Source organism: Miniopterus natalensis, chromosome 10 (genome assembly GCF_054644295.1).
Source record: "Miniopterus natalensis isolate mMinNat1 chromosome 10, mMinNat1.hap1, whole genome shotgun sequence".
Classification (NCBI taxonomy): Eukaryota; Metazoa; Chordata; class Mammalia; order Chiroptera; family Miniopteridae; genus Miniopterus; species Miniopterus natalensis.
In genome coordinates, this window is record NC_142090.1 from 75681749 (window position 1) to 75694944 (window position 13196).

Below are 13196 nucleotides of genomic sequence, written 5' to 3' on the forward strand. Positions count from 1 at the left end.
TTCTTCTGCATCTATTGAAATATGTTTTATTCCTTTAGTCTGTGAACATGGTAAATTACATTGATTCTTTGGTTGTTAAACTAAATTTGCTTTCTTGTGATAAAACCCATTTGGTCTTGATGCAATACTTTTCAGTATTGTTGCATTTGATTTCTTAATAAGTTCAGATTTTTTGCATCAATATTCATGAGGGATCAGGTCTGCTGTTTTTGTGTGATGTCATAGTTTTGGTTTTGGTATCAGGATACTAATGGCCTTGTAAAATAAGTTGAGAAGTGTTTTTTTTCCTCTAGTTTTTGAGAGAGTTTATATAGGAATGGTATTTTTTTCCTAGCCCCCTGCCCTTGAATTAGTATTTTTAAAAATTAGTGTTTCTTTAAAAATTTCTTAAATGTTTGATAGAATTTACTAGGGAAACAATCTGGGGTGGTTTTTTGGCTTTTGATTATTATTAATAGCTAAGTTGTAAGAGATTCAGTTTTCCCTCAGCTCAATGAAAAGGGCATTTTCTTGGCACTAATAAATTTTAAAATACATTGGGTTTTATTCTGCTTTCTGATTTTGTTATTTGTGGAAGGGGCATTTATGAGAAGCTGAGAGCTAGCCTTTCCAGGTATACACTTTAAACATATAGTAGTCCTGACCTAGCCAGTTTGGCTCAGTGGTTAGAGCGTTGGCCCGTGGACTGAAGGGTCCTGGGTTTGACTGGCCAAGGGTTGCAGGCTTGATCCCTGGCCCGGTCAGGGTACATGCAGGAAGCAACCAATGGATGTGTCTCTCTCACATCAATATTCCCCCTTGTCCCCCCCCCCACATTCTCTCTCTCTCTCTCTCTCTCTTTCACACACACACACACACACACACACGCAAAAGCAATGGAAAAAAATATCCTTGGGTGAGGATTAAAATAAATAAACATACAGTAAGTAGTCCCCCCACTTGTCCACAGGGAATACATTTCAGGACCCCAGCGGATGCCTGGAACTTCAGATGGTGTTGAACCCTGTAGTATATATAGTGCGAGTTTTTCCCTATACCCACATTTCTGTGCTAAAGTTTGGGGCCGTTAATAAGTAAAATAAGGGTTACTTGAACACAAGCACTGCAATACCACAACAGTCCTATAACCAAGACAGCTACTGAGTGGCTAAGGGCGGGCAGTGGATACGCTGGAAAGGAAGGATTCTTGTCCTGGGCCGGATGGAGCAAGATTTCATCATGTGCAATTTAAAACTTATGTATTGTTTATGGAATTTCTCATTTAATATTTTTGGGCTGCCCTGATTGGTTTGGCTCAGTGGTTAGAGTGTCAGCCTACAGACTGAAGGGTCCCAGGTTTGATTCCAGCCAAGGGCATGTCCCTCAGTTGCAGGCTCCATCCCCACCCTGGTCAGGGCATGTGGGGGAGGCAACCAATCGATGTGTCTCTCACATCAGTGTTTTTGTTTCTCTCTCCCTCTCTCTCTTTCTCCAGCTCCCTTCTCTGAAAAGCACTGGGAAAAATATCCTCGGGTGAGGATTAAAAAAAGATTAATAATAAAGAGTAAAACACACACACACACACACATATTTTTGGACCATGGTTAACTGTGGGTAACTGAAACCACAGGAAGTAAGGGGGGGACTACTATAATAGGGAAATAATTTTATTGTTATATTTTTGCTAAATGTTTAATGCTGCCCTTGTTATAAAACATTTGATTGCTTTGTTTATTTGCCTTTGTGTTAATTTTAGGAACTTAAAAGGAGTCTAGAAAATCAAGCAGAAAGGAACATGGAAGGTCAGAATTCCCAGGGTCCTCAGCAGATCTCACAGGGTCTCAGCCTGTGCTCAGAGCAAAACGGTCATGTTTCTGCAGTACCAGATACACAGCCAGTTCTGCAGTATGGTAATCCTTACGCAACACAGGAAACAAGAGGTTATTAAAATATTTTTGGTTTGGGGTTAGGTGAAGGTTTGGAGGATGTTTGTTTTTTGTTTATATCTTTGTGGGATTAGAGATCTACTGGTACAGTCAACTCTAGTAGAAACATTATAATGAGCAGTTTTAATGTTCAATATTAATCAGCTTCATCCAGAAGTGATGCACCATGAATGGTCTGTTTGCTCATTGCATACAGTTATTTTAAAAGTCACTTGGGTTAAAAATAGTCATTTTTTGATGTGCTAAAATGTTTATCTCCTGTTTGTTATAGCTAAACACAGATTCTAATTTTAGTACCACGTTTCACCCTTCCCTTGCAAAAAATTTTTTTCAGATGGAGCAGATGGTGCTTTTTACCCAGATGACATCCAAAGGCCACCTGTGAGAGTACCCTCTTGGGGACTGGAAGATAATGTTGTCTGCAGCCAGCCTGCTCGAAACCTTAGTCGGCCTGATGGTTTAGAAGACCCTGAGGATAGTAAAGTAAATTGAATTTCCATTTTCTGAGCCCATCCCTTTTATTTCCTCTCCTATATAGAGAGTTACATGGTCATGTGTTTTGAGATAATGTGTGTGCTTGTGTGTACATGTGATTACTTTGATTTTTTTGAAAAACCTGCTTGTTTTTAAATTTGAAAAATAAACCATTAATATGCTACATACTTACACTTCAGAATTTATACTAAAGTAAAATACTAAGTTTGGAGGATGACCTTAAAATATTAACAGACAGCTAAAAAAATTTTTTTTATTAAAACTTAACTATCATATAACACTATATTAGTTTCAGGTGTACAACATATGATGATTCAATATTTGTATATATTGTGAAATGATCACTGTAAGTCTAGTTAACATTTTAGTTACAATTTTTCCCCTTGTTATGAGAACTTAAGATCTACGCTTAGCATCCTTTAAATGTACAATACAGTATTATTAACTATAGTCACAGATAGTTAATCTTAATTTTCACCAAGTAATTTACTATATTCTTTTGATGTAGATGTAGTCGACTGGAAGAAGTAACATTACTGATGGTATTATGCTGCAGTCTGCATCTTTTCATTTAGCATTTTTATTCTATAAATGTTAAGGTACACTATTTAGCTAGAAAAAGAGGGAAGTGTATATTATTCTTTTTTAGAGAAATTTTCTTTTAAACAGTATTAATATTTAATCTCAGCTATACAATACTGGTAATAATTGAATTAGTATATGTAGTACATCACTTATTTTTATTTCATTTAAGGGATTTTTCTTCATTTAATAAATATGTTTTCCTCATAGCAGCTCCTTTTGAATTTCCTGTGCATTAAGATGAATTTAAAAGAAATGCTTTATCGTGCTCTTTGCAAGTACAGTGGTATCATGACCTGTTTCTCATTTAATCTAGTTTGCTGCATTTAATTGCTATTAACCTTTGCAGAAACTGATCAGTGTTCAGACAGACGTGATTTTAGCCCTAGTGCTCAACACCCATAATGGGGAAAAATGTATTTCTCTCTCTTGCCTTTTGGCCTCCTGTGTCCATTACTGGGAATAATTAGGGAAACTGTCAGAACTTTTGTAGCCTATTTAAGGTCTAGAGTTTCATTTTACTGCTTTTCCACACCTTTACTTCACATTTCGCATATTTAATCTGATCATTCTTGGCACAGATGTTACGTGTGACAAGCCTTTCTCTTCCGTAGTCATCTGCTTCAGTTTAATTAGCAGAATGTTCTTTCTGATCTGTGTGCTTTGCCCTTCTGCAAACCCACGAGAAGCAGTGTTAGAGGCTTGTGCTCATTTGCTGACATGCTTAGATTTGGTAATGAGATGGAAGGGCTCTTTTAATAGGCACACCTTGGGTAATTGTATTTTGCAATCTGAAGATTTTTCACATTACACAAATTTATTTTTATGTACATTTAGACCTCTTTTTTAAAAATCTTGTCATTATACAATCAAAAATTCACTTGCAACTGAAGTATTTTAGCAAGTAATTATAGTTAGACTATAGAAAGCAGGTTTGAGTTGACCTGTTCTTTTCTTTGTTTCTCTGCCCTGGGAGTGATTAACAGCCACAGGATTGAGTCAGGATTGAGGCCTATTCCAGTCATACACCTGCCACATCTCCTCCTTCTGCACTGGAAACTGGTCAGCTATCAGATCAAAAGCCTTTTATGACTCCCTCTTACCTAAGAATTGCACTAGCAATAACTAGAGCATAATTATGATGATGGTGATAGCAACAAACATTTCTGTAGCTCTGTGTGCCAGCTAATGCTTTGTTCTTCATAGCAGCCCTGTGAGGAACTATTCCTCTCTCTCTCTCGAGGCACAGTGAGAGAGCCTAACGCTGCTTCACATCACCGTTGAGGGTACAGTCAGGATTTGAGCCTCATCACTTTGGCTGTAGAAGCTGTGGTCTTGAACCACCTATCAGTCAACGAGGCTAAAACACAGGTTCCTGAACTTTCTCATTTATGGCATCTTTAGCATCTCTGTACCTCATAAGTGGAATCATATAGTGTTTGCCTTTTTGTGTTTGGCATGTTTCACTTAGCATAATGTCCCCAAGATTCATCCATGCTGTAACGTGTCAGAATTTCCTTCCATTTTAACACTAGCGAACGTTCTGTTCCATATGTGTATACATTGTGTTTATCCATTCTTCCATCAGTAGACATTAGGTTGTCTCTACCTTTTAGGTAAACAACAGGTGTGACAATAGGTGTACAGATATATTTGTCCCAGTTCCTGCTTTCAGTTCTTTTGGATCTAGAGATAGAATTGGAATTGTTATATCATGTATGGTAATTATATTTCTAAGATCATGATTGTATTTTGAATTCAGTACGATTAACGCTATATTGTCCAAGAGATTAACCCATTTTAATATTATTTGATAAGAAAACAAGAATACTTTTCATAGACTAGGTTTTGAGTTGGGCATCTAACGAGAAGTGTTTGAATTTCAAATAGAGCAGTTTACTGTAGCTTGTTTCATTTGCTTAAAAACCAGTTTGTAATGGAAATAGTATTGTGCTGATGGGTCTGAAGATTGATAAACAATGTAAGGTTGTTGAGACTTTTGCAGAGATTAAAATACTATTAAAAATTAAAAAAATTAATTTTTTTGAACTGTTCATAAACAGATTTCAGTATGGTATTCCCAATAAAATTTGCTTACAAGATTATTTTGGCTGTTTTGCTAAAATACTAGGTACTGATACTTTAAAATCTGCTATTCAAAATCTTTTGACACCCAGTTCTAAAACTTGATTATTTTAGTAGTTTTGGGGTGGAAGCCTTTTTATGCTGGAATACATGATTTTCAGCCTTCTTAAAGAATACATAACCTTGATAGCTCGAGTTTATTAACTTAAAAATTAGCATTAAAGATGTAGGTGTGTTCTTTTAAGATGTAAAGCTGTGAGATCCAATGCTGAAATGCTGTTGGATGTTTTGAGTTTTGTCTGCTTTTCTCTTTTTACCAGTAGCCATTTTTTGTTGCCGACAGTGGGCCTGCCTTAATAGCCTCACTTCCCAACCTAATTGGTTATATTTAATCTCATATAGTTTTGGAAACTAACTGCCCTTGATGAGTAAAATAGAATAAATGTAGTATTTGTGAGTGATATTTGACTGGTCATTTTGTGTGTCAGGGCCATGAGAGACTTTACGAATTGTCTACTCGTAGAACTTCATACTTTCTGGTTTTGAACTAGTCTCTGAGTAAGTGATTTCTTATTTCATGGGAACTTATGTCTCATTGTAACACCTAGAATTCTGCTGAACTCCCTCGCTTGTTTTATTAGGTAATAGGTGATACAAGATACAGAATAATAGGGTCATCATTACCAAATTATATATGACTTAGGACTACTAAGTATAAATTGCTCTCCCCCACCTCCTGATAGTTTATGAGCAGGGCTAACATGTCTGTTGGGTGTCTGAGTCTGGCACCCTAGGCAGCAGCAAAGTATTGTTAGCTGATTGACTTGTGGAAGTAGTAAATTGGTGTAAGCTATTGGCCATTATAAAACAGGGGGAAAAGGTGGTGAGATTTTTTTGCTTCCATTATAATTTTGGCCCCTAGAAAGTTGTATTTTAAATATCTGTTATCAAGAACTTTGAAAAGTAGAATATCAAGACCTTTCCTTTTTATCTTTTCCTATTTTCTTAAATACCATTTCAAAGATTTTTTTCAAAGAAAAATGAGAATGTTTTGTTGATTTATCATTATTTGACGCGTAGTTAAGTAGATTCAGTGTTTCAAATATTGTTACTGTCATAGTTAAGTTTAGTAGATTCAACTACTATGCTATTTTTCCTCTTTGTAACTATAGATTTAAAAGCTGTCTGGATCTTAGTCACTTGAAGACTTAATTTTTGAAGTATATGAAATACTTTCCCCAATCCCTCGTCTGTCCTGTTTTCCTTTTGCCCACATATATCCTAAGGGAATCATAAGTGTAACAAGTATTTTCTCATGTGATGACCAGGAAAGAAAAAGCCCCTCAAGCTCTTTATTTGACTGTTCAGGAGGGGATAATCATCAGAATAATAGCCATATCTTGCCCCCCCCAAATAAAAAAGATAACTCAATTTGTCTTTTGTTTGTTCACGTTGAATTTCATACCACATACACTTTTTTGGTACCTCTTCCTGCGACAGACTTGACTGCTTATAGCCCATTAATAGCAGCCCTGGAACAAAGCATGACCACCAGCAAGCAACATAAGGACCCATCAGTGCCAGCTCTACCTGTTTATGTGCTGTTAGTTCAGCACATGGGAGCAGCTAACAGCTGCTCAGAGGAGGGAAGCAAATGGGCACCTGCCATGATGCGGCTGCTATTGACTGCTGATGTAGCATGTACAGATCTCTAAACAGCGACCCAGGGATGGGGTCATGGAAATTCAAGCCAATATTTCCTTTCATATTGAAACTCAGATTTACAGGTTTTTAGGAGTCTTCATTGACAATCTATTAATCAAATATTTGGCTTTTTGAATTTTATTCTTTCACAACAGGGTTTTGAGGCCTGTAGTTTGATTCTTTGCTTTAACTTGGTTTTCTAGTTGGATTTATGTGTGTGTGTGTACATGCGTCCAAGTGCGTATATATGCAAACTTAGTTTTCATTTACATATAATTTCTACATATTGTGCAATGGATATATATTGTCAAAGAAGATAGGTAAATGAGAGTAACAGGAAAGATAATGCAGTGTTAAGATTTTTATGGAACCATAAAAAGTCCAAGTTACCTATGTGTAGGTTCAAAAGTCTACTGATCTCTGCTGCGTTCACACTGTCCCTCCCACTGAATTCTGCTCTTTAGTTCAAGACGGTAAGTCTTAATCAGTAGTGAAATCTTTTGTAAAAAATTTACTTTGAAAATCTAAGTAAATGGTAACAGAAGTAAAAATTTAAGAAGTGCAATCTTTTCTTTATACTTTGATTGAATTAATTAGGAAACAGGTTTGGTTTCACTTTTCTCAAAAAGTTGCTTAATTATATTTTGCCAGGAGGATGAGAATCTGCCCACTGCCCCTGACCCTCCAAGTACGCATTTGCAGGGGCACGGAGCTGGCTTCTGCTTTGATTCCAGGTAACTTCCTTTTTCTGGTGTAGAAATATGGATTATGTAGAATGTGGTTCTGAGAGTTTGGGTTCTGGAAACTTGTTAGACATGCATGTGATCGGGGACCTGCCTCCTACCTTTTGAACCTGAAGCTCTTGGTGTGGGCCCAACAAAATGTGCTTTAACATGCCTTCGGGTGATTCTGATGCATGGACTCCTTTGAGAACCAGTGTTGGACACTCTTAGTTGTTAAACCAAATGAACACTGTTGGGAATTATAAGTTGTATTAATTTTTATAGGTTACAAGTGTCATTTTCTGTTAAAAATTCTTGTCACTAAGCCTCATTTCACAATGTAATTTTATTTTGGGGATTTTAATGAAAAAAGGTTTTTCTTTGTCAATCTAATTGTAAATTTAGAGGCTTTATAAATGGTTTACACAGTTGTCAGTAGCAAGCATTTAGAAGCAGGAAAAAGTTTCTGCAGTAACTGAGGACTTTTCAAGGTAAGTTGCTTAGTATGAATATCAGCTTAACTAGATAAATATAGCCTTGTCATCTTTTGAAGAATACTGTTATATTTATTAGAAATATGTAATTCTTTCATTTTCCTATTTCTTCAAGCTTTGATGTTCACAAGAAGTGTCCCCTCTGTGAATTAATGTTCCCTCCCAACTATGACCAGAGCAAATTTGAAGAGCATGTTGAAAGCCACTGGAAGGTGTGCCCAATGTGCGGCGAGCAGTTCCCTCCCGACTATGACCAGCAAGGCTTTGAGAGGCATGTGCACACCCATTTTGATCAGAATGTTTTAAATTTTGACTAGTTACTTTTTATTATGAGTTAATAGTTTAGCAGTTTAAAAAAATCATCTCAAATAGACCACTAGGAGCCCACAAGGTATCACTTCCATGCACCCTCTTCTGTACTCTTCTGACCAAGATCTACTTTAGTGTTACTAGGGTTAGGGTCAGATTTTGGCTTATCAATAAATATAATTTTAGCCTCCTTTAATCTTACCTGCTTAAGAAAATAAGTTCTTGGGTGTTTGTATTTTCATTGATTCCCAAGTGTGCAAAATTACATGACTAAAGGAAACAGGATTATTTTAATGTTACTGCACTGAAAAATATGTATTTATAGTTATTTGGCAGAATATTTACAAGTTTCTGTTGATCTTGTTGATTGAGCATGACTACTAAATATTATGTAATAAAAAGCATTTATCATAAGTCTTGCGAAGTAATTCTTTAAATGCAGAAATGTGCATAATTTAGTCCATGAAATGATGGTTTGTTAATACTCTTTAGAAATGGAGCTGTATGTAGAATGAGATCACATGCTTGCAGTATAGCACATATTCTTTTTATATTTGAAATGTTTGCTTTAGGAATTAATGGAAGACATATTTTGCTAATTTTTCAACTAAATTTTTTTTTAGAATAGCCTGAACAGTTATATTTAAGCCACCTTAAAGTTATATTTCTAGCCAATGGGAAAATGGAAAAAGGTATGTCAGAACAATTGTTTCATATTATATGATCTACTAAATAGTGGTGTTTGTGGCATAAAATCACAGAAAATGTAACCTTTTTCACATTTTCCTAATGAGAGTATAACTTTGAATAACATTCTAAGTGATTAAAAATGTCGTATGTAAACAAGCTGTGTCTCTGTTGTGTATAGTATTCTCATTAACATTAAAGAGGACACATTTTTGGAGGTGATTTTATTGTCAAATTTATTTGTGATCGTTTTTCATTAAGTCTAGCATCTTGAACATCTCTTTTTTTGTCTGGTCTTTAAAAAAGTTTCCGAACTGTATTCCTTTCTCTTCTATACTATGAATGTCAAGATTTTAAAGTACTGGCTTTTTTATTCTGCTGCTGAAAATACTCAAGCTTGTCCAAAGCAAACTAGCTGTTTAAGATGTTAAGCTAATACTCAGCGTGGTGGCAATTGGGGTGCTGTATATGAAATGCATTACACATCATGTTGCTGGTATTTGTTTCTAGGACCAGAATTTGTCTACTGTTGGAATCCTTTAAAAAGGTTTTTGAGTCTAGGGAAGACAATATTAGTCAGATGCCAGATGTTTTGGACATAGCAGACCTAGGGGCAGTAGTATTGAAGACTCCATGTTTTAGTTTTCTGATTGGTCACATGATACGCAGAATATTTCAGAGAAAATGTTTAGTGGTAGTAATTATGGGCCATGATGACCTTTGAATGCCCCTGCGCTGCCACCAGTGAAGCGAGATACTCTTCTTACTGGCCTAGAACTTGAGTCACTTTTCACCTCAAGCTGGAAAACAGCAAAATAGGTTCAATCCCACTGTGGTCTGAGAACATGGTTTGTAGGAGTTGTGTTTTGTGACTTACAATGGTCTTTCTTCTTGGTGCGTGTTCTGAGTGAGCTTCAACGTCATGTATTGTGTTGTTTGAAGGTTATAGATGAGTTCAAATAACTCCTTACGGATTCTCTAACTGCTGGATCTGTGCATTGCTGATAGGGGGGTGTTGACATCTCCAAGTAAAACAGTTCTATCATTTTTTGCCTCCTATATTTTGATGTTCTGCTGTTAGGCAAATATGTATTAAGCAAAAAATTAAATACATTCTACATGTGTCAGCCTAAGGTGGAACAAGGTACTGAGTGGATAGATTAGTTTCCATGGTAAACCTCATACTGGCTTTTCATAATGGATGCTAATGAAAGTAAAGAGCCATGTTTATTTTGGGTCAGAGACAGTTTATTTAAAATGTGATTTCATTTACATTTATAAGCAGCTTTACTTGACAGGATTTTGATTCATTAAGTTGCCTTCAGTTCTAAAATCTCTGTCGCTTTCAAACTTAATGTGCTCTGTCCCCAACAAAACATATGAAAATATAATTTAAAGCACAGTTTTCACAGACACAATACATTCACTATACACGGTATAACAAAATATTCCCGTCCTTACCTGTTTAGTAATACTGACACAATGGATAAGCAAGGAGAAACTGGGATTTGTTTTCTAGTTGAAAGAAATGTTAACATGCACAATGACTGTTTAGCTGTTGAACTACTGATCCAGCCTGCAGTTTCTTGCACTAGAAGGAGCGAAGCTAAATAACTGATGGCCTAAAAAATTTGGTCAATTATAGGTAGATATGAAGTAGCCAAGTAGGGGCTTCTTATGCACCAACTAATGGCTTTTGCTGTCTGGATCACACTTTTGAACATACAGGATAGCACTGTATATTCAGGACCAAGACCACTCTTCAGAGAGCTGAGGAAATTTTTAAAGGGCAGTGTCTTTACCAATATTGAAAAATCCCTCATTATGAGGGATTCACAGCCTAAGAATATTAAGCTTACTCATCTGGCTAACAGAATTGTGTCATCTTTCCAAAATGTCTGAAAAATTGAGGAGGGACACCTGCTTCCCAGCTATAAGACTTTCATCAAATGGGAACATGGGAAGAAAGTTATTTTATAAGCAGTGTGAGTTTGCTTTTCACCAGTTTTGTGAACAGTTGGCCACCTCAAAGCAATTTTTATTGCATAATTAGGCAACTGGTAAACTCATGTTTAAGGAATAGCACTTGGGAGAAAAGAACACTCAAGGCATGATGGTATTGTTGGTGAGAAAACTTCAGGAATGCTCCAGATGTAGGTTACTGTAATGGGTCCTATATTAGTCATTCTTTGACCACCTGCTGCAAGAAAGCACTTAATTGTCAATAAGGCTCAATTTCATTTCGGCAAATTGTTTTATAAAGCTAAACAGACATTTCCAATGTGATAGGAAAAGTGCCTTTAAAAAAATGTCTAAAAACACAATGAAGAGGCAGTAGGGGTCTTAACAGAAATGTTCTTTGAACCGTGCTTGGAATTTTAATTCTTATTTGTAACCCACAGGTTTGTTAGGGCAGTGGTTGTAAGAATTGGCAACACATAAAACATTAAATCTGTTGGCAATAGAGAACTACAAAGTGCTTTAAAACTTCACCTAAAGATGAAGATAGAACTAAATTTCACACAAAATTTGCACGTAAGTATTTCAAAGTGTTTCCTAACAGATTTCAGGGAAACGTATTTCACTAAACTGGTATCTTGGTCTGCAGATATCAATAGGCATAAATTGAATCCGTTGCACCCAGCGGGCACTCAATGAATGTGTTAATGAGTGAACTGAACAGACTTATACAAAAATGCCATTTATAACACTAAAATAACTGGTAAGTCAGATGGCAAGATTTTCAGCTTTTTAAAGGGCAAAAGGACTTGCAAGATAATATAAAACACAGAAAAGCACACCTTTATGTATGTTATTTAAATATGAAAATATTTTTAGCATATTATGTTAAACATTCTTTCTTAATTTATATTTCCATTACCTAAAGTCTTTCTACTCACAAATACTAACTCCATTATGTAAGGCATGATAACCAGTTTGATAATGAAGGTATTGTTTTGGTTTTGAACATAGTGAGTTGATGTGTTGAAAAAAACCTCAATCACATTACAAATATTGGGGGAAAAAAGCAAACCTCAGTGCCAGTCCCTCCTCCCCCCAACTGATATTACTGTGATACGACTGAATAATATGCAACATGCCCTCAACCATATTTTGTTTTGGGGGAAATGTGCTGAGAACCTAGAGCTTTTTTTAGCACCTTATATCAAAGTAATGAAAATGGGTATGATGATTACATGTGCAAATGTACAAAATCATTAACTCTACAAAGATACATCATTCCAAAATTACAGAAAAAATTTAAAGCATGCATTTAATTCTTTAAAGGGTTGCTGAATGCTTCCCCTGAAAAAAGGTGGCTGTTTTCAAAATCAGCAACTGCTGGTGAGGATTTCTTGGCACAGTTATGACCAGCATGTTATTGCTGCATCTTCCTGATAATCTCAGCCGACACCGGGGGATGGAAATTGATTGTGTGGTGCCGCAGGCCCTGAGCTGTCTTGTAACTCTTACCACAACGACATTTGAAAGGTTTGCGGACACGAATCTGTGTTCTGTGACCATTCTTAGCATGGTACTTTATGCCATTCACATTCTGTGGAGAAGAGAGAAATATCACCTATTAGATGGAGTCCTATAATGTCTGTCCGAGTGGGGAAACGTCAGTGTACTTCTGGATGGCAGCTGTGCACACCGGGTCAGGCACACAGCTAACTCAAGGTAATTCCAGACATGCCTCACTCTGAAAATGAAAGTACTGACTTCACATTTTATGTGAAGTAATGTATTTATGACTCAGACTGTATAGAAGCACAGTTCCCTCAACTTTCTTCAGAGTGGAAAGAAGATGCAAACAGTGGGCAGTTACCTAAAAATACCCTCAGGCTGGCCAAGAAGAAAACAGGCCAGGGCACTAGACTTACAGATGTGTGTAAACTGACAGCTGTGATGGGCTTCCTACCTTACTGGAATTCTTGTCCATGTTCTACTCTTCATGAGCATGAGGTCTGTGTGTCTGCCATGGTGGGAGCTTTCTGCCCATTCCCATAGTAAGTACCGCTGAGGGGACTCATATATCCTGCATTCTGACCTACAGTGAACTTGAAAACCTTCAGATTATGGAGGTCTCAGCACAGAAGAGCTCCAGACTTCAAACTGGCCTGCAGACCTTACTTGGAGCACACAACGTCTAAATGCCCTCTGGGTTTCTGCTAATTGGCTTTGCTAGTTTA

The 13196-nt window shown here is 36.6% G+C and overlaps 2 protein-coding genes across 3 annotated transcripts in view; one reads left to right on the forward strand and one right to left on the reverse strand.

The window, feature by feature from the left end:
- TAX1BP1 (Tax1 binding protein 1) overlaps nucleotides 1-9225 on the forward strand; it is a 58615-nt gene extending 49390 nt beyond the window's left edge. For both annotated transcript variants that reach the window (XM_016222272.2, XM_016222273.2), the window contains exons 15-18: nucleotides 1736-1919; nucleotides 2260-2408; nucleotides 7443-7525; nucleotides 8123-9225. In XM_016222272.2, coding sequence (XP_016077758.2) covers nucleotides 1736-1919; nucleotides 2260-2408; nucleotides 7443-7525; nucleotides 8123-8324 — 618 coding nt within the window. In that variant the 3' untranslated portion in view covers nucleotides 8325-9225. The remainder of the gene's footprint in view (nucleotides 1-1735; nucleotides 1920-2259; nucleotides 2409-7442; nucleotides 7526-8122) is intronic.
- Nucleotides 9226-10229: 1004 nt separating this feature from the next.
- Nucleotides 10230-13196, reverse strand: part of JAZF1 (JAZF zinc finger 1) — a 277405-nt gene continuing 274438 nt past the window's right edge. Inside the window, exon 5 of the mRNA XM_087821231.1 lies at nucleotides 10230-12559. Coding sequence (XP_087677357.1) covers nucleotides 12383-12559 — 177 coding nt within the window. The 3' untranslated portion in view covers nucleotides 10230-12382. The remainder of the gene's footprint in view (nucleotides 12560-13196) is intronic.